This window comes from Lissotriton helveticus, chromosome 4_1, assembly GCF_964261635.1.
Source record: "Lissotriton helveticus chromosome 4_1, aLisHel1.1, whole genome shotgun sequence".
NCBI classification, from domain to species: domain Eukaryota; kingdom Metazoa; phylum Chordata; class Amphibia; order Caudata; family Salamandridae; genus Lissotriton; species Lissotriton helveticus.
Window position 1 is genome coordinate 1513785609 of NC_136063.1, and position 26362 is coordinate 1513811970.

At 42.1% G+C, this 26362-nt stretch overlaps 1 protein-coding gene across 1 annotated transcript in view; it reads left to right on the top strand.

The window, feature by feature from the left end:
* The first annotated feature begins 416 nt into the window (after positions 1 to 416).
* SPMIP7 (sperm microtubule inner protein 7) overlaps positions 417 to 26362 on the top strand; it is a 258909-nt gene continuing 232963 nt past the window's right edge. Inside the window, exon 1 of the mRNA XM_078685834.1 lies at positions 417 to 1347. Coding sequence (XP_078541960.1) covers positions 843 to 1347 — 505 coding nt within the window. The 5' untranslated portion in view covers positions 417 to 842. The remainder of the gene's footprint in view (positions 1348 to 26362) is intronic.

Genomic DNA, 26362 nt, shown 5'->3' on the forward strand with positions numbered 1-26362 from the left:
TATTTACTCGGGTGAATAATCGTATTTGCATGTGACATGTTTTCCTGCACCCAAGAACTTATTTTGCAATTTAACCATAGAGCTCAGTAAATGTGTCTCTCGCTCCTGACCGGCGCTCAACTCCGCGTTATTGAGTAGTATGAACACCCGCTGCTTACAGCAGTAAGAAACGGGTACGATCGGGTATGCTGGTGTATGCTGGAAAAATCTTTTATTTTCTATACGTAAAGGAATAGCCCCCTACACCGCTTTGTACCCGAAGACTGTGTATCACAAACTATCTGTGCGTCCTCTTCCCTCCCGTGGCTACGTATTGTGTTCTGCAGTGTCGTTCTAAGAGCACGTGGTCTCATTGTCCACTCTCCGTGTTCCATTCCCCGGTTGCTTGGCGACAAGGACGCTTGGCAGAATTTCCTTCGTCTCTGGCACTTCCTGCCTCCTTGCCAGCAGCAGACGGAGATCGCTTTAATATCGTTGTATATTTGCTGCAATTTACCTCTGTCTCTTTCATTTAGGGGATAACTTGACTTAAAAGTCACATTCGTCTTCATGCAAGGACTCTTTTTTCTTCTTATTATTTTTTTGTCCCCCACAAGTGCTTTGTGGTAACCGCCTCCTTCCCCAAAGGGAAGTTTGACATTTGAATAATCTCAATTTTTTTCTGTAAACTTCCTCTCTCGATTAATTGGACCTTGCGGCGCTACAGGATTTTTTTTTTTTAACAATTACCCTTTTCCCCAGCTGCCCGGGGTGTTAACCGTGTTGTGTTCTTGGGGCGTGCACTCTTTCACTGTTTAACGGAACCCTAAGAGTAGCCAGTAGACACTGGCAGTCCCCTTGTCATGGTGTTGGCGCCTGGCCCACCGGTGCCTGAGTGGAGAATGAGTTTACCCCCTACAGTGGATCCCCACTCCACCCTAGCCCTGGATAGGGGGTCTTTTCTTCGGCAGACCGGCTTACCCACCGAGCGGGGTCCCGAGGACCGCCACGACTACCCCAGCTTCCAAGTTGGGCCAGACAAGACCAAAGTCGTCAGGTTTAACATCAATGCAACGTCAGATGCAGGGCGTGAGCACTACAGTCTGGCGCCCTTGCGGGACGACGCAGCTCTGCTGGACCCTATCTCCGGTGGTCTGGCCCCAGGTGGGAAAGTGGAGGTTGGCTATGGCCAGAGCACTGCTGTTCCCAGTGCGGAAGGCGGCCTAAGAGGGAGAGTGAAGACCGCACCACCGCACTGCAGAGCCCAGTCGTCGATAGAAGAGGAACGGGAAATGCTTTCGCATCAGGGAGGCAAACGGTGGACCTCCACCTCCGTGTCTGATGCCATGCTCAGAGCCAGGCTGGGAGGTAAGCAAGCATCGTAACAAAAACACCCTTTTCATGGAAAAGTCCCTTTTTTGGGGTGAAAAGATTTTGAGAAGCTAGTACATAGAAGACATAGAAGTAGAACTAAAGGCTGACAATCATCATGGAATACATCAGGCATGTCCTGGTTTTTCGTAGCCTTTTAAATGATTATCCATCCATCCACCCATCCATCCATCCATCCCTCCATCCATCCATCCATCCATCCATCCATCCATACATACATACATACATACATCTATCCATACATACATCTATCCATACATACATCTATCCATACATACATCTATCCATACATACATACATACATAAAATAACTACTGGCGGTCGCCAGTAGATAGTTATCATCATCATCAACATCTTTATTTCGGCAACATTTGCCATAAACCATAAAACACAGCTATTAAACAATTAAAACAGTTATTTCATCATGGACAGTTAATCAAAGATCATAGAAACAGCAGCATGATTCCTTAATACATAACATCATACAGGCAGTTTTAATTTAGTCCATAGGAACATTAAAAATGTTAAAATAATAATTACATGTTGATATTTGTGTGGTAGTAGGTCGTATCTTTTCTCTATGTCTATTACAGTATGTTATGCCTTATCATTTGTAGAACTTGCTTATGTCATTTGTGGAATTACATGATGTAATTTAGAATGTTGGTGTTTTGTGAGCTGTGGGGAGAAGGCGGTTGGTTTCTGGAGAGTTGGGATGTTTGCCCTGCTGCTCCGGTGGGTCCATAGTTTATGAATTAAATAAACTACATTTTAATATCAAGATCGACTACTGCCCATCTTTATATTGGCGACGAGGGAAACCTACAAGACCCACTGGATTGCTCGGCGAATTGAAATTTTCGGAGTCTCATTTTCACCTTTTACCGAAAATCAAGCCCAAGACTCTTCTTTTATTTTAAATTCTACATTACAGCCTTAGTTTTACTGTTCTTCGGATTTACAAGGTACTGCAATTCCAAGTTTACCTTATTTAAGCGCTTCTCTAGCCTCGAAGAATCCGTTGTATTTAACTGCGCATCGGAGTTCCAGCGCGTGAAGGTGCTTGACTGACTCTGCTTTACGTCATTGGCTAATCCTGTTGCGAGTTTCAGCGCTGCGCTTCAGTGACCTCAGAGCGTGGCAACGCAGTGACAACCATTTTGAGTGAGTTTAGTTATTCTTTTCCTGCGTTCCAGTGACATCACCACGCAACTACGCTAAGACAGCCATTTTAAAAATACTTTTGTGCGTACTTTGTTTACGCTCACCAGCTGTCACTGATAATCATTCGGAAGACGGTGAGATTTCTCAAACAAGCGGAGTAATCATCTTTAATAACAATTTAATGTCTGGTATGTACACGCTTTTGTCGAAGGCATCTTCTCATGCGCAAAGGCATTTTCTCTAGCGCGAAGACAATTTCTCAAACACAAAGGCTTTTTTGTCAAGCACAGTTTAATGATGTGCACGCTATCGGATGCTTTCCGTTACTAGCGCATTTTCAGTGGTGCGCACACTTTAATTCAATTTTACAAATTTGGAAGCATTCTGTTTTGAGCACATTTTCAGTGGTGGGCACACTTATTATTGTTTCACAAGGCATTCTTCATGTGAAGTGTTCTGTTGTAAGCGCATTTACAATGGTGCGCACACTTATTGTTGCTTGAGTCCTCGTTTTGGAAGCAACCTTCATTGAAAGTTCGTACACAGTTCCTGTTCGGATTAAGTGCACACTTCTCTTTTGACACCTTGGAACTCAACCATTTACTTATTTTCTTCCTTTCTTTATTCTGGTGTTCAGTAGTGTGCACATTTTTGATCTGTGAGTTTTAAGAAAGTAAAATTTTCAGTTGCTCTTTCTAGGAAGACCTTTCTTTATTTTAACTTCACTTTTCTTCTTTACTCTTATTTATTCAGAATCTGGTTATGGCTAATGCGCAGATTTGCAATCAACCCACAATTTTTCTACAAGTTCCAGGTAAGCCTAAGTTGGAATGGAAAAAGTGGTTTGAAAGTTTTGAGAATTACATTGTGGCTATTGATGGATCCAAATTTTCTTCTGAAAGATTAAAGGCCATCGTATTCAGTTTTTTGGGTTCTGCTGCTATTGAAATTTTCAAAAACGTAATTCCTATTCCACCACCTAGTGGGGGTGGTGATGGATGGAACTGCTATAAGGAAGCTGTTACCAGACTTGAGAAACAATTTCAAGAAGAGCCTAATGTTCTTATTGAAAGGCATGCATTCCATAAAAGGAAACAGTTTCCTGATGAGTCCATTGAATTATATGTTGCTGCTTTAAGAGTATTAGCCGCTAATTGTGACTATGGAGCAACTGTTGATTACTGCATTAGGGATCAACTAATTTTTGAATGTGAATCTAAAAAAGTTCAGGAAAGACTCTTAGCTTGTCGCAATCCCACATTAAGTGAAGCTGTTGATTTAGCCAAAGGGATTGAAAGATCCATTTTATCTTCAAGAGTCATTTCTGCTGAAAGTTCTAAATCATTCAACTCACCTTCTGCTTCATCTGTCTGTGTAGTGCAATCTTCTAACAAAGGAAGGTCTAGTTTTAAACAAATTCCTATTAACAAATCATCCTGTTATAGATGTGGTTCCAAAACACATTTAGCTAATAATGTCAACTGTCCTGCCATTAAGAGAAAATGTGTTAATTGTGGTAAAGTTGGCAATTTTTCTTCTGTTTGCCATGCCCCTAAAAAAAATTCTAATTCTTCAAATTCAAGTGTTAATAATCTTGATGTTGTTGAAGAAGATTTACAGAACATGTTGTTAACCATCTACGACAATGTTTTTGATTATTCTGTGAACAACATCAATTTGCCTTTTAAAGCACCATTAGGCACTGTGTTGGTTGGTGATGTTTCTTTTCAAGCCATGGCTGATTCTGGTTCACCGATCTCTATTTTGTCTGATGTGTTTTTCAAGGAAAATTGGAAGAATGTCATTCTCCATGAATCTGATATTAATCCAAAAGCTTTTGGTAACTTTGATATAACCATGTTAGGCTACTTCGAAGATTCGTTAGAATTTGAATCTAGGAAAATTTTTACTAAAATTTATGTTGCCATTGATGGGAAGAATATAGTTGGGTGGTTTGATTTAGGTAGGCTTGGTGTAATTTTATGTCCTGGTTCTGAACGTCCTCTGCAACTTAGAGAATTTGATGTTAACAATGTTTACATGGACAAATATAGCTTAGAAATGATTCTTAAGAAACATTCAAATGTCTTTAAAAATGTTGTGGGTCAAGTCAAAGGCTATATGCATAAAATTAAGTTAAAAAAATGCAATTCCCATTCAACATAAAGTGCGCATGGTTCCACTTGGTATGAGGGAGAAATTGAAGGTCCATCTTGACACTTTATGCTCAGAAGGTATCATTGAACCAACTGATAGTTCTGAATGGGTGTCGGCTATTGTTTTGGCACTCAAAAAGAATCAAGATTTGAGGCTGTGTGTAGATTTGAGGTCCCTTAATAAGAACATTGTCGTTGACACGCATCCTTTACCCCGCATTCAAGATATGTTGTCAGCGGTCAAAGGTGCCAAATATTTTTCTATCATAGACCTCAAATCTGCATACCATCAGGTGCTCCTGGATGATTCTTCTAAGGATCTTACCACTTTTACTACTCCTTTTGGGTTGTATAGATTTAAAAGGATGCCATTTGGTCTCGCATCAGCGGCCAGTGTTTTTCAGAAGCTTATTGAGAATTTGTTTCAGGATATCACTGGTGTTCAGTCATTCCAGGATGATATATTAATTTTCGCTGAAACTTCTGAACAACACAATGTTATTCTCAATAAGGTTCTTAACATTCTTGGTACTAAAGGCATGACTGTCAGCAAGGAAAAGTGCAAATTTCTTGTTGAAGAGTTAAATTATTTGGGTCACAAAATCACGGCTGATGGCATTTTTCCCAAAGAAGATTTAGTCAACACTTTGGATAATATTAGTACACCCAAGGACAAAGATTCTTTGCGCTCTTTCTTAGGTTTGGGAGAGTACTATTCAAGGTTTGTGAAAGGGTATGCGTTAGTAGTAGAACCTCTCAGACAGCTTCTTAGAAAAGGTGTTCAGTTTATTTGGAGCAAGATCCATGATGAAGCTTTTGTCAATGTAAAGAAGCTTATTGCAAAAGCACCTGGTCTTAAGACCTTCGATCCTGAGGGTAAATCCTTTGTCACTGTGGATGCTAGTACCATTGGCCTCGGTGCTGTTTTTTCTCAAATTGTTGATGGTAGGGAAAGAGTCATATCTTTCATTTCTAGGGCGATTCGGGGTGCTGAAAAGCACTACAGTACCATTGAGAAGGAGGCCTTAGCTTGCGTTTGGGCCGTGGAAAAATTCAATGGTTTCTTGTGGGGCAGGTCTTTTGTTCTTGTCACTGACCATAAACTGCTTGTATTCATGATGGATGGTGTCAGGAGTGGCAAGGCGTCGTCGAGGCTTGTCAGGTTGATTGCCAGACTACAAGAGTATAATTTTGAGACACAGCATATCCCCGGTGGGAAAAATTTCACTGCTGATTGTTTGTCCAGACTTCCTCCTTTTGAGGAAGATAATAATGATATTTTGGATGAACATGAATGTGTTGTGGCTTTGGTCGATGCTGTGAGTTCTTTTGAGTTGAACATTTCTGAGGAAGATTGGATTGAGGCTATGGACAGGGATTTGTTACCTAATAAAGTCAAAAATTTTGTTAGTGTTGGTTGGCCTCCTATTAGGAATGTGGAAGATTGTTTAAGGAGTTTTGCTCAGATTGCTGATGAGCTTAGCATTGAAGGGAATATTTTATTGCGTCAAAATTTGTTTATTCCTCCTAATGGCTTAAGGGATAAACTCATTAAACTTGCTCACGCTGGTCATCCTGGCATCTCTGGTACAAAAAGAATTCTGAAGGACCACTATTGGTGGCCTGGAATGGATGCAGGTATTGAGAGAGTGATTGATAATTGTCCGGTTTGTGTCAGAGCTGATAAACACTGGAAGGTTTCGACTCAACCTTTGTCTCTCAGAGAAGGAGCTGTTGGTCCATGGGATAGAGTTTCTATTGATTTTTCTGGTCCTTTTGAGTGTCTTGGTAGGGAGAAGAGATTTTCTATTGTGCTAATTGATAATTTTTCTAAATGGATCTATTATACCTTTGTGGAACATCCCAATACGGATGCTGTTGTTGATTTTTTGGATTTTGTTTTCAGTTTGGAAGGTGCTCCTAATCTCATTTTATCCTATAATGGGGTGCAATTTGTTTCCAGGAAAATGAAAGGATTTTTGGAAAAGTTTGGAGTCAAGTCTGAAACCACCCCTTTGTATTGTCCCAGGGCCAATGGCCAAGTCGAAAGGGCCGATAGATTTATTAAGGAGGGCATTCAGGCTGCCTTAGAGAGCAAGTTGGACGTTTTACAATTCTTGAAGGAGAAATTGTGGAGTTACCACATTACTCCGAATTCTTCCACTGGTTTTTCACCCTATCTACTGATGAGAGGCAGACAGGCAAAATCTGTCTTAAGACCTAACTTTGTTAAAGGTGTTGGGCTTGAGGTCAACATGAAAGTTATTATTGATGAAGTCAAACAAAACATTCAAGAGTCTCGCATTGCTGGCAAAAGTTATCATGATGCCTCTCGCAAGTCCAAAGATAAGTTCATCAAGGTTGGCGAACTGATTCTGCTGTTCTGCTTGCTGAGAAGGGTTGGTGGAGCAAGGGTTTAGTTATTCTTCTTAAACCTGGGCAAGAACGTTTCTTTGCAGAAGATGAGGATGGTGGTTGCACTTGGAATGATCTTGTTCAAGAAAAAAAGTTTCATGCAACTGATGTGTTCACTGATGGCACTGCACACGATGTTGGTACTGAAAATGTTGTTTCTTCTGAGTGTCCTATTGTTGGTGAGAGTGGTTCTGAAGCTTCTTTTGTTCCTGCTTCCAACCCACAGGAGTCTATTGAATCTTCTCCTCGGGTTAGTCCTTTGTCTCACAAAAGGATTTCTAGAATTCCAAAGAAATTTGACGATTATATCTTGGATGTTTGATTTATTTTATTTTGTTGTTTTTGTAAAAAGAGACATGTGGTAGAAGGTCGTATCTTTTCTCTATGTCTATTACAGTATGTTATGCCTTATCATTTGTAGAACTTGCTTATGTCATTTGTGGAATTACATGATGTAATTTAGAATGTTGGTGTTTTGTGAGCTGTGGGGAGAAGGCGGTTGGTTTCTGGAGAGTTGGGATGTTTGCCCTGCTGCTCCGGTGGGTCCATAGTTTATGAATTAAATAAACTACATTTTAATATCAAGATCGACTACTGCCCATCTTTATAATTTGTTAAAATTTGACATTTATTCTGCGGCTCTGGATAGTAAACGTCTTCTCTTCTGCCAGAAGGTTTCCAGATATTTGGCTACTGCAAACACAATCATGCCAGAGAGGTCCGTTTTAAGAACCCTGTATGCCTGCAGGCAGTGGGTAAAGCCCAGGTTTTTACAGGCCGGTGCAATCCAGTGCCTTCTTGCCTGCGCATAAGTTCGACAAAAAAACAATATGTGCAGCTCAGTTTCCTGCTCATAATTGCCCCCAGGGCAATGACTCAAGGAGGGCTCAGTCCATTTACTAGTGAAGGCTCGAATTGGTAGACTTCAGTACCTCCACTGTAGTTACAGTTTCCTGGTATTAGTTGGAAATATGACATCTAGGATTCCCTCCAGCTTATAATTGTCCTTAGTCTTTAAGAAAGAATCAGTCAAAGTACCAGACTGTATGCCATGTCTATGTGCCACAATTTTGCTTTCGTGGTACAGTGAAAGCAACTGCTTCCGGGAGACCATGGGGCAAGCAATCTCAGGATCAAACCACAATTTAGCTAGTCCCAAGCGCACAAGCTCAGTTTTTATATGTTGAAACCAGGGGATGTTCTCTACAATCGGATAGGTCAAAATTTCCTGCAGCTCGGACCTATAATTTACCAACTCTGGTGTGGTCCATACTCTGCGCCAAAAAATTAGGGGCCTGACACCCAGATCTTCATCAAGCGGCCTTAATCCCAAATCTAGCCTCATCGGCAGCAGATGGGTACTAGGGGGAAGTGATAAAAGCTGCCTGATAAATTTGTTCTCAGTTGCCACCATCTCACATTTACACATGTGGCCCCAGAGTTCACTACCGTATATGACCGCTCCCCTGGCCTGCGCTCTATATATCTCTAATGGGGGACCAATCGCCTTGATAGTAGATTTATTTGTATTTATAAGGCTAACAACTCCCGCCAGTTGGGCCAGTTTAAGTTGGGATTTTATTTGATGGTGACCCCAAGACAAGTTCTCATTTAGAGTCACCCCTAAGTATTCAAAGGTTCGGACCCATTCCAGCCTATTTACACCAATACATGGGTTGGGACGTGTTTTTGATGGGGGATTAAAAATCATATATTTGGCCTTGAGGGTATTAATCTCAAGGTCATGGTTTCCACAGAATGCCTCGAATACATTAAGGACTCGTTGGATCCCCAAAGGAGCTTTAGACAACAGCAGGGTGTCGTCCGCGAACATAATCACCGGCACCCTACTGCCTGCAAGTCTGGGGGCATCACCAACCTCTACCCCATTTAAGTGGGCAATTACCCCGTTGACATAGAGGCAAAACAGGATCGGTGCCAAAACACAGCCCTGTCTTACCCCCCTGTCAACGGGGAATCTATTAGATAGAGAACCATCCCGGCCACATCTAACCTGCGCATAGTTATCCGTATGTAGACGGACAATCATATTTAGAAGTTGATGCGGTACCCCCATGTTGGATAGGACACACCAGAGTTTTCTACGGGGTACAAGATCAAAAGCCGCCCATAGGTCTACAAAAACGGTATAGAGGCTGCCACCCTCCAACTTTACCGTTTTCCAATATAAAAGGGCCAAGCGAAAAATTTGATCTATGGTAGAGGCTTTCTTCCTGAACCCTGCTTGATAAGGGGTCAGGACTGAATGAACAAGCATCCACTCTAATAGGCGGTCCAAAATCAGCCTTGCAAAGACCTTTTGTGGGACGTCTATGAGGCTAATAGGCCTGTAGTTGGCTGGGAGCAAAGGAGAGCCCTTCTTAAAAATGGGTACAATCTCTGCCCCCAGACAAGTACTGGGAACCTCCATCCCACCCAGAATTGAGTTGAATAGGACCTGTAGGTATGGGGCCCAGACAGTTGGTTCATGTTTGAACAAGTCTCCCGGGAGCTTGTCCAAACCCGGGGCTTTCTCCGCTGTCAATTTGGCAATTGCGGCACCAACCTCCGCTACAGTAAATTGTACCTGGGCCACTAAGGGAATAGGGTCTACCACTAGGTTACCTGTGTGTTCTACATGATCAGTACTAGCCTGTGAATATAAGGTGCAAAAGTGAGCCTCCCAGACACCAGGAGCAATATTAGCTTCTGCTGCTGGTATTGGATCCACAGTGCCATTTTTAACAATCTGCCAACATTTGCGGGCATCTCTAAAATTAAGGGCACCCACCATTTCAGACCAGTTTTCATTGTCCCACTCAGTCTTTGCAGTTTGGATTAGGTGTTTATATTCATTCCTCCTAGCCCTAATCAGCACGGTGTTACCCCTTTGCTTCATAGCCTCAAGGAGATCAGCTTTAGCCTTCCTGCAGGCTTTATTGTACCATGAGGCTTTCATCGGCTTACCATTCTTTTTCACTACTCGCGGGTTCAATACCTCCGCTAATGCGCTGATGAGCTCCAAGTGAAGGTTCCCGAGTTTATTGTATTTCTCCACATACTGGCATAGTAAATTAAGTTCTTCAACTCTTTGTAACACCGGGACTATCGTGGCATAAAGCCGAGAGATAGTGTAGCATATATATAAATAGGCACTTGAAGGTTGAGTTATAGGATTTATTCTTAGTATTAAAACTCCACCCACCAACGGAGCGTCCGATCAGCGGCAAGCCAACGGTTACAATGGCAAACCGTAGATCCAACGTCCATGCACGGATGACCAGACATTTATATCATAACATGTTTATCACGAGCCTTTAACATATCGTCACACGCCGCGTGGAGCATCACGCGGCGTATGACGTAACTTTATACATTACATCACCTTCCTCCTTACAACAGCAAAGAAAGAGGAATTAAACAAATACTTAAAATTTCACAAATTCATTGTACCTTTCTGGGGCTTTGATACGCCTGCCGAAAGAAGAAAATGTTTGGTTACTGGCAGTGTTTTGAACATCCAAACCATGTCTGACAGGAAGTGGTTCACCAGTATGACATGGGGTATCCAAACCATGTCTGACAGGAAGTGATTCACTAGATTGACCTGAGATAAGAGAATCATTCGTTATATGTGGACCATTTATCCAAAAAGACCAGTCTAAATTATCAGAGACGTTAGAGTACACTCTACTTCTAATAATTTCAGCCTGACGGTCAGTAATTCTTACCAATTGTCGCTTATTCCACCAACCCCTTTTATCAAGGAAAGCGGACCCCTTGCTAACTTTCAACACCTGAACAGGTGTACAAAATTTTGAACGACCTTTCGTTACCTTTCCAGGACTCTTAATTAACACCCAGTCACCTACTACAATATTGACAAGATTACTATTTAAACCCTTGTCAAAATGCAATTTCATCTGGTTTTGTTTTTCTCGCATAACATTCTTAATTGAATGAAACTCAGGAGGTTTCTTTACAGAATTTCTTGGTAACCAGGATGGAAACAAAACAGAACGATTTTCTCTCCCTCTCAAAAGGGAAAAAGGGGATACACCAGTCGCACAATGAGGGGACGTGTTGTAATGCCAGACTTTTTGGGTAACGAACTCCCCCACTTTGTAACCACAAGACATTGCAGTCTGAATACCCTCCTTAATTACTCTATTCCCTCTTTCTACGAGACCATTTGAAGATGGGGAATATAAGGCTACTTTCAGTTGTTTAATATCCAACTCTTTCAAAAACGTACACATTTTATCTGACACAAAGTGTGTACCATTATCTGTAACTATAGATTTTGGAGCCCCTTCTAAATCAAAAACTTTTTTCAGAAAAGAAATAGTGGAATTTGAATCTGGTGATTTAACAAAGTCAAAGTACAACCATTTAGAAAAATAATCGACTAAAAGAATCACATATTTATTCTCCTGTTGTAGAATGGAATAAGGACCTGAAAAATCCACTCCAACTTTTTCCCAAGGTGAATCTGGAAATTCTGTGGGATGCAAAGGCACTTTCATGGTGCGCCAATGTTTGTCTGATAATAAACACTCGGGACAGGCATCAATTAATTTCTTGACCTGAGCATCTAATGACGGCCACCAATAGTTTTGTTTAACTCGCATATAAGTCTTTGTTATTCCTAAATGTCCCTGATGAGCCAAATTAATAATAGATTCTCTCAGCTTAAAAGGGGGAATACATTTCTCACCCCTACGAACAATATCGTTCTCAACAAAGAGCTCATCTGCAACTTGAGCGAAACTCCGTAGCTCTCCGCTCAAATTTCTCGGTTCAGGCCAATGGTGAGTAGAAAATTCTATAACTTTCGCCAAGACATTGTCATCTTTAGTGGCATTTTTCGAATCTTCCTCCGAAATGATAGAACTAACTTCATTTATGGCATCTACTAACGTGACGCACTCTACATCTTCCACTACCAAATCTTCTTCATCATCCTTGAACATTGCCATTCTGGATAAACAATCAGCACGAAAGTTTTTTCCACCTACTATATGTTTAACTGTAAAATTAAATTCTTGTAATTTTGCCACTAGTCTCATCAGCCGAGCTGACAAAGATGTAGAGTTAGATTTAGTAAATATATAAATCAGGGGTTTGTGGTCAGTAACCAACTCGAATTTCCTCCCCCAAATGTACATTTTAAATTTGTGGACCGTCTAAGAACAAGCTAACGCTTCCCTCTCGATTGTACTGTATCTTTGTTCAAAATCTTTTAAAGCTCTAGAAGCAAAAGCGACTGTTTGTTCCTGTCCGTTCACTTTTTGGGTAAGAACTGCCCCTAAACCAGAAATACTTGCGTCTACTGTAATAATTGAGGTGGCATCCTCCCTAAATGCATGTATGGCTTTTGCAGAAATAATCATCTTTTTAACTTCACAAAAAACCTTATTTAAATCATCAGTCCAAATGAAATTGGACCCTTTTCTCAAAAGTTGTCTTAGTGGCTCAACCAACTGTGAATAAGAGTGCACAAACCTGGCGTTTTTTTCAGGAGGAGGTTTTGCATCTTCAATAGCCCTAACAACAGAAACTTTGGGAGTAATACCTTTGTCTGAAACAGTATGGCCCAAATAGTCAATTTTATTTACTGCAAACTTGCATTTTTCCTTATTAACTGTCATATTCTTAGACATTAAAATTGTTAGGACCTTCCTGAGGATTTTATTATATTCGTCTAAAGTTTCAGCAAAAATTAAAATATCGTCCAGGTATGCTTGTACACCTGTAATTCCTTGCAGTAACTCATCCATCAACTTCTGAAAAACACTACCTGCGGACGCCAACCCAAAAGGAAGGCGCAGGAATTTGAAAGCCCCGAAGGGAGTAATGAAGGAAGTAAGTTCCTGTGACTCTTTAGACAATGCAACTTGATGGTACGCTGACCTCAAATCTATTAGCGAAAACCACTTTGCCTGACCAATGTTCGCTAGTAGTTCATGAATTCTTGGGAGGGGATGACAGTCAATAATAATGTTCTTATTTAAAGAGCGTAAATCCGCACACAACCTAATTTTTCCAGTCTTTTTTCGAATAACTACAATTGGAGCGACCCATTGGGAAGAATTGATAGGGGAAATGATACCTTGCTTGCATAAATCATCTAATATTTCCTTCAATTCTGTTCTTACGCTCAGCGGAACTGATCTGACTTTGTGTGCTATAGGCTGAGCCCCTGGAATTAACCTTATTTTATGCTCGAATCCTATCACGCTCCCAACCATCTCTTCAAAAACGGGTTTAAATTCTGAACAAATTTCCTGAATATTTACATTAGAATTCTCTATGCTGGCCACAGGAAGTCTATCAGAAACCGCTTTGAACTTAGGCAAGTCCCCAACTTTGATGGGATTATCGTCACCAGGAACTAGATAAAGTCCCATCAAGGCTAAATCTTTCCACCCTACGATGTTTTTACCTTTTTCAGCCACGTAAATTTTTGTAACTGTTTCTCTTCCCAGACACTGAACCAAACCTTCAAAATAACCCAACATATTAATATCTTTCTCCCCAAAGGCTCTTGGATTGACATCAGATTCTAATAACTCAACTCTTTTGTCCCATTTTTCATAAAAGGTAGAATCTCTGAGAATGGTATATGGCGAACCCGAATCCGCCATGACCTGTAAATGAACATTATCAATAATGGCGGAACATAAAGGACCCTTAATAGATTCTACATCGCCATTTGAATCCAAAGTTACAATAATGTTTTTAAAGGAATTTGAACAATCATCTACATCAATGCAATTAATATTAGGGTTTTTCTTTGCAAATCTACAAACGCCTTGAAAATGGCCAATTTTTTTACAAATAGAACAACGTTTTTTTATAGCTGGACAGTTTGTTGCATTTCCTAAATGATCCCTTGAACCACATCTGTAACAGAAGACATTCTTTTTCTTTTGAAAAGGTTTGAATTGGATCTTGTTTTTAGGATTAATTGCACAAACGGCATCCTCTTGGTCGGAATCAGAGCAGTCTAACACGTTAATTCCTTGTTTAGACGGTTCCATCACTACCTTGCTGGTTAATGTGGAGTGCTCAATACTAAGAGCCAGGTCGATGACTTCACTCAAAGATGGATTTTTGCATCCAAGAATCCTTTGTTTGATTTTTCTAGAGACACAATTGAACACAAACTGATCTCTTATGAATTTATCCGGGGAAGGTTCAAAATTACATGTGATAGCAAGAACTCTCAGAGCAGCAATGTATTCTTCAACCTTCTCTTCCTCTTTCTGTTTCCTGGAATAAAAATTGTGTCTCTCAAGCATAATGTTAGGCTCATCACAAAATTGTTTTTTTAGCCTTGCGATGGCTTCAATATATATATTCCAAGGATTATCTCCACTTTCGTCTTGAGAAATAGGAGGGGCAATAGGAACAACACTTTTAAAAATCCGTTGACCAGCTTGACCCAAACAACCAAAAAGTAATGCAAATTTTCGCTGTGCAGAATAGCCAGTAGCATCAATAGCAACCAAATGGTTCTCGAATAAATCAAACCACTCCGACCAAATAATGTTGGGAGTACCTGGTTTACTCAAGAAAGGAGGTGGCTGTGTAATTTGATGCCATTGGTTATCAGTCATGTTTAAATTTAAAGAAGTAAACAAGGCACAAAATAGAAAGAAAATACTATTAAAATGAAACTTGCTTTGAATAAATTAACTCTAAACAGACTCTAAATTAGTGCAGAAATCCCCAATTGAATAAACAAAAGAAATGGTACTTTGAACATATATATAATGTTATCTTGAATTGATGAAGCGTGCGTATCGCAGTAGTGACACGCAGAGGTAGCTACTCCAGTTTATTTAAGTGTGCGCATCGCTGAAGAAAATATGATTGAATAAAAGAGCGTGCGTATCGCTGTAAATGTCCATAACAATAATATGTAATCTGTCAGGAGCGTGCGTATCGCTGAAGCAATACGCGCATGAGCCTTTAGACTGGCTCGTCTTGAAAATATTTTTAAATAAACTTAAAGGTCAACAGTACCTTGTTCCAAAGCGGAGAAACGGGAAAACGTCTACCTTTCCGTTTTCCTTCGTCGGAGAAGAAACGTCTGACTTTTCGTTTCCACTCGTCAGGGTAGAGCGCAAACCAATGGAAATGCGCGTTTCAGTGTACGATTGCAACCGTCCAATGGGTGAGGGTCGGTCTGGCCAAAATGAAAATTTCTGGCGAATAAACAAACCCCTCTCAATTCTTGGAAACCCTATTGGAGGTCATGACATGCTAAAATGCTCCGTATCCAGGAAATGCGGCAGACATGAAGATGACGAGGTGAAGTGCCGATATCCAGAATCGTGAAAGTAAGCAAATAATTCCAATTTGCGTGGGAAAGGGTGGAGTTTAATCCCCAGCGTCGCCAAATGTAGCATATATATAAATAGGCACTTGAAGGTTGAGTTATAGGATTTATTCTTAGTATTAAAACTCCACCCAGCAACGGAGCGTCCGATCAGCGGCAAGCCAACGGTTACAATGGCAAACCGTAGATCCAACATCCATGCACGGATGACCAGACATTTATATCATAACATGTTTATCACGAGCCTTTAACATATCGTCACACGCCGCGTGGAGCATCACGCGGCGTATGACGTAACTTTATACATTACAGATAGCTTCTGGGTTCCCTATAACTTTAGCCCATCTGATTCTGCGTCTATCACTAGATAGGATCGCTCTAGGATCCGGGGAAGTATTAGCCATGTGGTTCTCAGTAATAATACCGGGCACCAGGAATTTCAAGGTCAGCGCGTTGTGGTCGCTTTCATCACGTGGGGTTACCTGGAAGCTCCTTACCTTGGCCCAGTCACGCATCTCCACAAAGATATAATCTAAGCGTGACTCCTGCCCCAATTTGTTAAAGGTGGGTTTTGGGGGAATATCCCCACTGACCCGCCCATTACAGGCCCTTATAGAGTTATTAAGAGTCAGGGCCATAATTTGGGTAGCCAGCGGCGTCCAGGACTTCACTGTTGGGCCCCCCACAGGTGGTATATCCCATTGATCATCCCCCTCCATTGTGGTGCCCTACAGGAAGGCTGGCAGTGGCTCAAATTGTCAGTTAAAGTCACCCCCTACCAGATATGGGGTGCCTTGGGGGATGGTACCGAGGAAGAGGGATAGATACTCAATTGTTCCTGAGATATTAGTTACGCCCGTTGGTCTTGAATATACATTGACTAGTACTACTTTGGCCGCGTTTGGCCATTCCAATACCACACTTTGGATATCCACAGAGTTTGTCTCGAGTGTCCTTACAAAACATCCCAAGTGTGAACCCACCCAAATGAGTAGTCCACCCGACGGGCGTCCCTTCCCTCCCCATCTTGCCTGAATTGAAAATGAGGCAAAACCAGTGCGCCAATAGTCCTCCCTCGCCCAAGTTTCCTGGAATAGGCAGACATCTTGCATATCAATAAATGACCCCCATTCGGGCTAGTCAAGTTTGTTTAATATCCCTGCCAGATTCCAGGAAACGATTGACAGGGGACCTAGTTCTCCGTTTGCTCTTTGGGTATTATTCTTTGACCCGTTTACAACCCGAGATGGTAGTGCCTGGGTTGTAGTTGGGCTACTGGGTCCTCTTAGATGTTTAGTATCCTCACTGTTGCTATCTGGGGGACAGTCCAATACTCCTACTTGACTATCATCATCATTAATCTCACCATCTGCCTTGGGGAGTCAATCTACACCCTCCAAATCTGTTAGGGGATCAAACCTGTTATACACTGGGAAAGGGTGCACTATCCTGTGAGATGGATTTGCTCCCAAAAATCCTCTCTGTCGAAGGATAGGATAAGAATTGTAAAGCCCATTATTCATAACCCCTAGATAGTTATAGTTAGGACCTAGTTTCCATAGGAAAAGCGTTTTGTCTTTTCCCAGTAACTTTGGCGCCGGTTGACGAATCTTCGCGAAACTCGTGGGGCATTCCAGTCAGCTCCCATCCTGAAAGTTTCGGGGTGATTCGGTAAGCGGGGGCCGAGAAAAAAGTGTGGGTCCCAAAACGTGTTTTCTCCATGTTATTTTCCATAGGAAACTTTAGACACGGCTACAGCCCTAACTGCTGAACGAAATTACTCCAAATTTGGCAAAAAGGTAGCCCTTGTTTCAGAAAGAACTCTTTTTTGTTAAATGGTGTAAATCTGTGATGCCTACTGTAGGTACCTGGTGGCCTAGTTGGCCCCCAGGGACCCTCAGGATTCTAGGGGACTTAATCCCCCAACTTACAACGCGCCAGGGGGCGCATTTGCAGAGTGGTGGAGAAAGGGGGCATGGCCTTTGTCTACCTCTCAACAATCCCACTGCATGGGGCTTACTGGAGGTAAAGGTAGGCTAGTTGGCCCCTAAAGGACCCCCAGCAGTGAAAGGGACTTCAATTCCCATCCAAGAGTGTGCCAGGAATCACGTTTGTAGAGTGGTGGGCAAAGTGGGCGTGGCCTGGTACGAGTACTTACCAATGCTGCTGTGTGGGACTGACTGGAGGTAATAGTTTGGGAAGTTGGTCCCCAAGGATGTCCTTGGGAGCCAACTATCCCTCTTGTTACCTCCTGTAAGTCCCACACTGTGGAATTGCTAAAACGTCTTCGAAGGCCATGGCCCCCTTTCTATAATACCCTGCAAACGTGCCTCGTGGCAGACTACGGGATGTGGGATGAAGTCCAATTTAGTCCTGAGGGAGTTTGGGGGCCAAGAATCCCTCCTGGTACCGCCTATAAGTCCTACGCAGCGGAATTCCTGAGTGTTGGTTGGACGCCCAGCACCCTTTCTCCACCACTCTGCAAACGCCACTACTAGTTAAAGTAGCATATTTCTGCACCTCTGACTTAGAGGTAGGTTTAATCCCCCTGCCCTATTATGTACTAGGGCCTTACAGAGGAGGCCATGCTAATCACAGGGGTCCCCCAACACATAGTGTTCCCTAGTGTATGTAGGTGTTTTCACTGTAGTTTAAGTGTCTTTTAGCATAGCACTGGCTCTAGGCCTGGTTAGTCAGAGTCAGTTACCATCAGTACCCGTCTGAAAAAGTTGTGGGCACGGGATGATTTTGCAACAAGGCCTCTTTCTGCGCTTCTGTTGGTTCTTTCTGTACATGTCTTGCTTCTTCCTGCACTTTTCTTCGTCTTTGTGGACTTCTGTTGCTTCTTTCTGCATTTCTTTTGCTTTTTTCTGTGCTTTTTTCTTCTTTCTGCATATGTCCTACCTCTGTAGGCATAGTTAGAAACTAGCATTTAAAAAACCATTGAAATTCACTTAAAACCATAGGTTTGAGGCACGTTATATTTAGAAATTAGCATTTAAAAAACCTTTGAAATTCACTGAAAAAAACATAGGTTTCAGGCATGTTTAAAAAAACCTTAGAAAATCACTGAAAAAACCATAGGTTTCAGGGGAGTTATAGTTAGTATGACATTTTACTCGTACAAAACCAGTAAAATTCCCCCGTCCTAGGCTAGTCATGTAATCACCTGGTCATATTTCTTAGTCACTATCGGTGATGGGCCATGCATCATTGGGTCTCGTTCTGGTTCACACTCAGGCCATTCTGTGGCTTTTTTTGGCATGCAGACCACAAATCACTAAGAACTAACATTTCAAACAAAGTATTTAAGTCAACCCACAACACCTTTGAAATTTACATAAAGCGATCCACCTGTTTGTACAATTCTACAGGTTTCTCTCTCAGCCTCGGGAAGTCATTTGTAAATGCAGCAAGATCAGCTCTAGTCAAAGGTACATGTACATAACACCCACTACGTTCTTCTCATAGTGGATAAGCTTCAATTCCTGTAACTCCTAAAATAGGTGGTTCTCCTGCTGCTATCTTGGAACCCTTTCTCCTAGACTCTGACTGTCATTAGTATTACTGCGTTCTTTCAACCAGGTCTCTAAATCCAAGACATCAAATATATGGTGTCTCTCGGGTGTCTTCTGCATGGTAGCAGTCTCTTGAAGCATGCTGTTGCGCTCTCTGGGGAGTGTCTCTCATACAGGTGAATCCATACCTGCCAATCCAGGAAAAGACCATATGGCTCCCAAACCAGTCTGGGTTACAGAAGGATCTGCAGTCGCTACTCAAGGGGTACTTGCATTCATTGGAGTTAATGGAATAAATCCCATCTGAGAACGCTCTGTTCTTTCCTGTGGTGTTCGCCTTTCTATATTTCCGGGTGTTCTCTAAGCTTTATTCCAAGCTGAGTTTGTATCATATATGGGAATGATGGGACCAACAGTGATTGGTGCCGTAAGATCATCTGTAATCTTTGAAACAGAACTAGGACTGCAGTGGCCTGAGGCTTCAGGGGCACACTTTCTCAAATCCTCCCTCACCCTAGTTTGGACAATCCTTGTCGATACAACCCCCAAGACACCAGGTTCTGAAGCCATTGGTGCCGAAATGTTTCCAATATTACCGGTGGTGTCTGGACTTCCCCCACTTCCAGGGTATGACTGACTGTATGAGGTGGACGTTCTGCCAACATTCCATCCAACAAACTATGACTAGCATCACTATCGCTATCTTCATGCTCTTCTCCCCTTCTGTCATTTCTGCCCCATTTTGTCTCTCTTTCTCCATTGCCTCTATCAGTCACTAATGCAGGGTACAATCTTGCTCTCTCAATCATGTCTACTCTCCATCTCTTTTGTTGGTCATCTCATCTCGCATCTGTAAATGAACACATTGCTTTTGTACATTTTTATTGGTCTCTCATTTACACATGTGCTGCTCATTTCCATCCATTTAGTGCCTCAAACTGTGTAGGTCTAGGCAGTGGCTTAATCACAAACAACATCCCTCTCAAATGATCAAATATTCTCAAATTAAATGTACCATAGCATGGAAAAGTCAATGCACCTTCTTTCTCAGTGATCTTGTGCCAATTTGTAAGCCAAACATTAATATGAAGTCCTACATTAGTTGCCATATAATGAGCTCGCATATCCTCAGGTGACACCTCTTTGTCCATCTTTGTAGGAATACCCACATCTCCTAGACTCATGTCTCGGATTGCTCTAAAACATCAAATGTTCCCTCTTCTTGTCCCACAGTGGTATAACCACTATCAACAATACAGTTCCAGATAATGAGTCCAACCAATCTCAGCATGGCATTACACCAACCAACCTATCCCATTGCGGCACATTTTGACTTTACTCTTGCTCCTCACAACAGCTCACCCTCTTTCACAATTTCTTTGCACACATGTGTTTTCTCAAAAAACAATTGTCTGGTTTACTAAAAGAATCAATAGAATCAAATCACCTAAAGAGCACACACATTTGTAAATCAAACTTCTGCCAGCAGGGATTCACCTGAATCAGTGTAGTTTCCCTTCTACACAAAAAGGTCCACCACACTATCCATACTCTCCCATTCACACAAGTTCCCTGTCTCATTTGGGCCATTGACGATGTCTCATAACAAACCCCACAAAAACCAGAAGACAAATACAGCACAGTGTCTTCTGCACCTTACTATATATCCAGGGATCTTAGGCCACGATGGACCCGATTACAAATTGAACATTAACTCATCACCACATTCACACAACTCTCACAACTCCTCCACCAGAAATGACACAACCAAGTTTTCACCACAATCGAAACATAGTCTCCGTGCACACAAACCAAATGATACTCACTCCTTTGCCGCTGTTTTCGCCGCATGCCGTCAGAACTCTGTTTGTTCTCCAATCCTCGATCTTAAGTTTTAGACTAGGAACACAGGGGGTGGGCTATAGGCTTTTCGAGATTTTATTCTAAATTTCCCCTCACTTCAAGTGCACCACCAACCTTTATAGCTGCCAACTGATGGAGCCTGGGTCCTCTTTCAAAGCAACACTTAGTCAACGATATTTTTGTGCGACGTGAGAGGAATATCGTATAGCCAATTTGGTTACACGATAACTCGTTAGTAAGTTTATTCAAATTTCGGACTCAGAAACAGATTAATATAAACTAGTCTAATCATTATCATATAGAAATGTAATGAAAATAGTATGAAGCCAAATTTTCGGAAGTGATTTACCCTTTATAACAAGCAAAAGACAACTAATTTGATTATAGCTATGTAAGTAATGAGGAAACATAACTTAGCATCAGATTGCATCAATTTGTTATGGAAAATAAGCATCAATATCCCATCTGTCCCTACTCTACTGTAAAGTTGCAACCCTAAACTAAACTAAATTAAATCAAGGAACAAATAGAAAGGTGTCAGCCATCAGAGTTCTCTGTAAAAGAAGCTCCAACATGGGTCAAGAAGCATATAGTCACACTAATCAAAGAAGAGGTCTGTACATCAAGGCGTCCTAAGTCAGAATGCCAACAATCCCTTACTATGTTGCATCATAATAGTTATATCCAAAGGACATCCCACAAACTGTACTTAGAAAATTTCCATTCTATCAGCACACATAAGCTTCTTTTCACCACCTTTCTATTCTCATAAACATTATTTCAGCCGCCCTTGGTCTCATCTCCTTCTCCCATGAGACCTCTCCTCCCATCTTGTTTTCGCATTCCTCTTACCAGTTGCCGCTTCACATACCTCGCTATCGACTAAAAACAAGACCTTTTTCTCTCACTATCAAAGTCTTGTCCACCTTCAGTGGGAATTCAAAAATCTTACAACAATTCTGCTGCAAGAATATAATACGGATGAAAATATTTAACTAGAAAGTGAGCTTGATTCCAAATACATCTCAGGCCCACAAGTTAGGTTAAGTTATCATGTGCACGGGTTACATTATGTGCACTTCCCTAGACACAAATAAATAGAATTTTTTAACATATACTTTAGTAACTAATACACCAGTAACATGATTATTCTTTTGTAAACATCCCATAATACCAATTATCCATGAGCACATTAGCAAACATTTCTCATGAAATATTAATACGTACACACAACAATTCTATCAGTTAGATCTCTAAACACACATATATTTGATTAGTTTGCAATGATATTCAAAAATCTATTAGGTCTGGAACGTCGGAGATGATAGAAGCACCAATAACATCTGAAACCTGTCCTTCGTCACATATGGAGGGCACGACTGCTCCAAATTTGGGTGATGTCCAACAAAACCGAACTGGAGCGGATTTTTGGGAAAGAATGGAGGCGTTATTGACAAGAACATTTTCACCTCTTTTGGAAAGACTCTCTTCATTGGAGGAAAGCCTTTTACATTATGAGACACTATATGCTTCTGATCATGTTAATATTGCTAACCCGAGGGGGGGGGACAATGGGCCTTCCGAAACAATAGCTAAGGTGTTGTGCACCCCTCTTGCCCCCCCTAGCTCATCTCTCCCAGTCCTGTCTAATCAACCTCCAGCCCTTTGTACTGGGAGTGCTGAGGCCCCCACTATTATAAATTCTACTAGTATGTTATGTGGGGGGGTAGTCAATACTGAGAATACAAATAGAGTGACTGAGGAGGTGGGTGGTTTGACTTTTGAAGCCATGAATAGAGATAAAACTCATCGCGCACCCATGAGCTCATTGAGTCAGGGTGCAAAGAAGCCAAGTTTGCAAGTTATTGATTTGCCACCTGCATCGACTCCATATGTAGTTGTATTAGCTGGGGTCCCTGCGTTTTGCAATGGTAAGGAGGAGTCATATCTTGACCTCAAAAACAAATGCATCCATTGGGTAAATACTAACAGGCCACTCCCACCACAGGTACATAGTGAAATTCTTTTTGCCCGTAGAGTTAACTGGGTGGGCCAAAGAACAAAACACATTGAGGGTGATTGTATCCTGGTTAATTTTAGGTATAGGCAGGTGGTAGAGCATATATGCCCCTGGAAATTGACACGGTCCTCAACCCGGATACAGTCTCTCCCCTTAATTTATTTTTATCCTCCCACTCCCTTCCAGCTATCAGCTGAGGGAAGGTGTGGGTTTTGGGAAAATTGGGTAAGAAGGGACTTGAAAATGCAGGCAGGAAGTCCTCATAATGGACATTGTATGTATGACACCACCCTATCAGCCACTTTCCCTGTAAGTAACAGATTAGGGGCCAGATGTAGGTCTCCAATTACCGGTCGGTAACGGCCGATTTCGGCCGTTACCGACCGGTAATTGGTTTTCGAGATGTAGGGGCAAATATTTTACAGATTCAGTAAATTTACCAAAACTGTAAATTTACCGAATCTGTAAAATACCGAATCGGTAATTTTACTGATTCGGTAAAACCCAGATGTAGGTAGCACTGTTGACAGTACTACAGGCCTTCAGAATTCGGTATTTTACCACCCAATCCAATTGGGTGGTAAAATACCGAATACAGGTGTGCATGCACACCTGTGCCATGTGACACACAGACATGCCCTTAGGGCCCTTAGGGCATGTCTGTGTGCCACATGGCACACATGCCTGTATTTGGGGTGCTAGAGGGTGTCAAAGTGACACCCCCTGCACCCTTGCTGTAATGGGTATTTACCGAATCTGTAAATACCGATTCGGTAATGCCCATTGATTCCTATGGGCTTCAATGCCCATAGGAATCAATGGGCATTACCGATTCGGTATTTACATAATCGGTAAATACCGAATCTTAACGATTCGGTATTTACCGATTCAGAAATACCTACATCTCCCCCCCCTCTATTTTACCACTTCTTAAATACCGATTCGGTATGATTCGGTTTTTAAGAAGTGGTAAAATAAAACTACCTACATCTGGCCCTTAGTGTCTTAGACCAGGTTGACTGACTAACCATCAGAAGCCACTATTTAATCCCTGAGGCTCATCGGTTAGGTACCAACATTCCCGGTGAGGGAGTTGTGGCCCACAAGCAGTCATTATTACTAAACAGGGAATTGGCGAGTAAGAAATCGTCTATGGGATCAATTGATAAGGGTTACGCATTCCTGGGCAGGGTGAGGTTTAACTCTATTAGGACTCATTATGGGAACCCCACTCCTTTATACCAGGTTATAGAAGCCCAAGGACAGCAGGTATATAAGGTTGAAGGTTGCTGACCATCTGGTTCTGGTGAAGTTGGGTAATGATTTGACCTTTACAGAGAATCTTAACAGGTTGGACGCTTCCCATCCTGAGGCTATTGCTGATATCACTGTTTGCCATGAGGAGGAAGCGTTGCTTCCGCCCTATGAGATAGAGGATCCTACTTTAGATCCACAGAGTAATAGGGTACCCATAGCACAGGGGCTAAAGATGCTCTCCTGGAACATTGCTGGTTTGAGTACTAAAATGGATCTCCCCGATTCGGATGAATTCATGGATACCCATGAGATCTGTCTTTTCCAGGAAACATGGACCTTGCAGCCTATGCATAGAGTGGGGTTTGTTACATATTGTAAAGCAGCGGTACAGGGTGTGAGGGGAAGACCATCGGGGAGTTGGGTATCTGGGTTGGTGTTCATCTAGACTGTGTAGTTAGGATGATTGAAACTCACTGCCCTGGTATCCTCTGTAATATTCTCTCCCTAATTAATTTTCCAAAGGTGGCTATAATTACCGTCTATTCCCACCTGGTTAGGCATGGCCAGACATCGCAGACGTTGGACCACCTATCCTCCATCCTTTCTACGCTGCCTGATGGAGTTGTTCCCATCATTAGTGGGGATTTCAGTTGCCACTTTGAACCCTTAAATGCGCTATCTGATTCCGTCACGAGTGAAGAGGATTCACCGTGTGGAATCCCAATGTGGAACCACTACCCAGTGAGGGGCTGGACCCCTCTAGTCCTGCAACTGACCACTCTTACTCAACCATTCCTTGAGAGCATGTAATGGTCGTCTATCTGCAGACAACCCAGGAAAATACACCTTTGATAGGAATCACCATTCCTCCGCAATAGATTATATTTTGATCAATGTGGAGGTGTGGCATAGGATTGTGAACTTTGTGGTGCAGGCCTGTGCCGAAAGTGATCACAACCCGTTGGTTGTTACCCTGGAGTGGTGTTAATCGGCAGATGGACAGGTGGCGACCATCCCTCCACCTACTGCATTACTTGCTGTTGATGGAGGCAGAAGAATTTGATGGGGTACCTTTTTACAATCTCTAGAGGCGAAGGCTTCCTTGTATAAATCCATTATACCCTTTCTAGGGAAGGCTAGTGCATTTGTAGATACCAACGGCGCTACCGACTCGATAGAAGCATTGGGGGAAAACCATGTGGCTATGGTCAGCACCCTAGCACCGTTTTGTCTTAGTGCTCCAACTCATACTAAGAATATTAAGAGAACTAATAACCATTGGTACAATAGGGCATGTAGAGAGGCAAAGAACACCCTGTTGACCCACTTACGACAGGGTGACACTGTACGCTTAAGGGAGGCTAGAGCGTCTTTTAAAAAATGTATTTTAGATGCAAAACAGAATGGGAAACTGACAGATGGCAGGCCATCAAGAAAGCATTAGAAGATACAGACTCCAGAGGGTTTTGGAACTTGGTAAAGAATGGAACGCCTGAGGGCAGTAATGCCATCGAACCAATCCTTGAGGAGGAGGTACAGTGCTCCCACTTTGAACCCTTGTATTCCAAACCCCAAACTGGAGTCATTGCGATGGGGCCGCCTTCCATTGACCTTATTTCGGTACCGCAGGTAGATATACCCCTCTGCAATTTGGCTGAGGTCATATTGACCCTGTCCAAAGTTCTCCCAAAGAAGGCACCAGGTCTGGATAGGATCCCTGGAGATTTGTTTAAATCTGATTTGGTGGTTTGGGGCACGTATTTGCAGAGCCTATTCAATGCAATTCTCCGCGGCCTGACACCCCCGCAAACGTAGGCTCGTGCGGAGATTATCCCCATTCATAAATAAGGCTCTCCCCTAGAACCGGCAAATTATAGGTCTCTCAGCCTAATCGATGTAACTCAAAAGATTTTTGCTCGTGTTCTTCTGGTAAGACTACAGAGCTGGATGGACGACCATAATATACTCACTACCCTGCAAGTGGGTTTTAGGTCTAAAACCTCCACTATAGATCAGTTGTTTAGACTCCAACTGATCTATTGGAAAACTATACTGCTGGAGGGAGGTTCTCTTTATTTAACGTTTGTGGACCTTAAATCCGCATTTGATATGGTAGATAGAGACCAACTGTGGGACTTATTGCTTACATGAAGGGACATTTGCTAAAAAAAGATTTGGGAAAAGTGAGATACTCTCTGCCCCATTCCCTGTAGAGAAGGGAGTGAGGCAAGGTTGTGTGCTCACACCAACT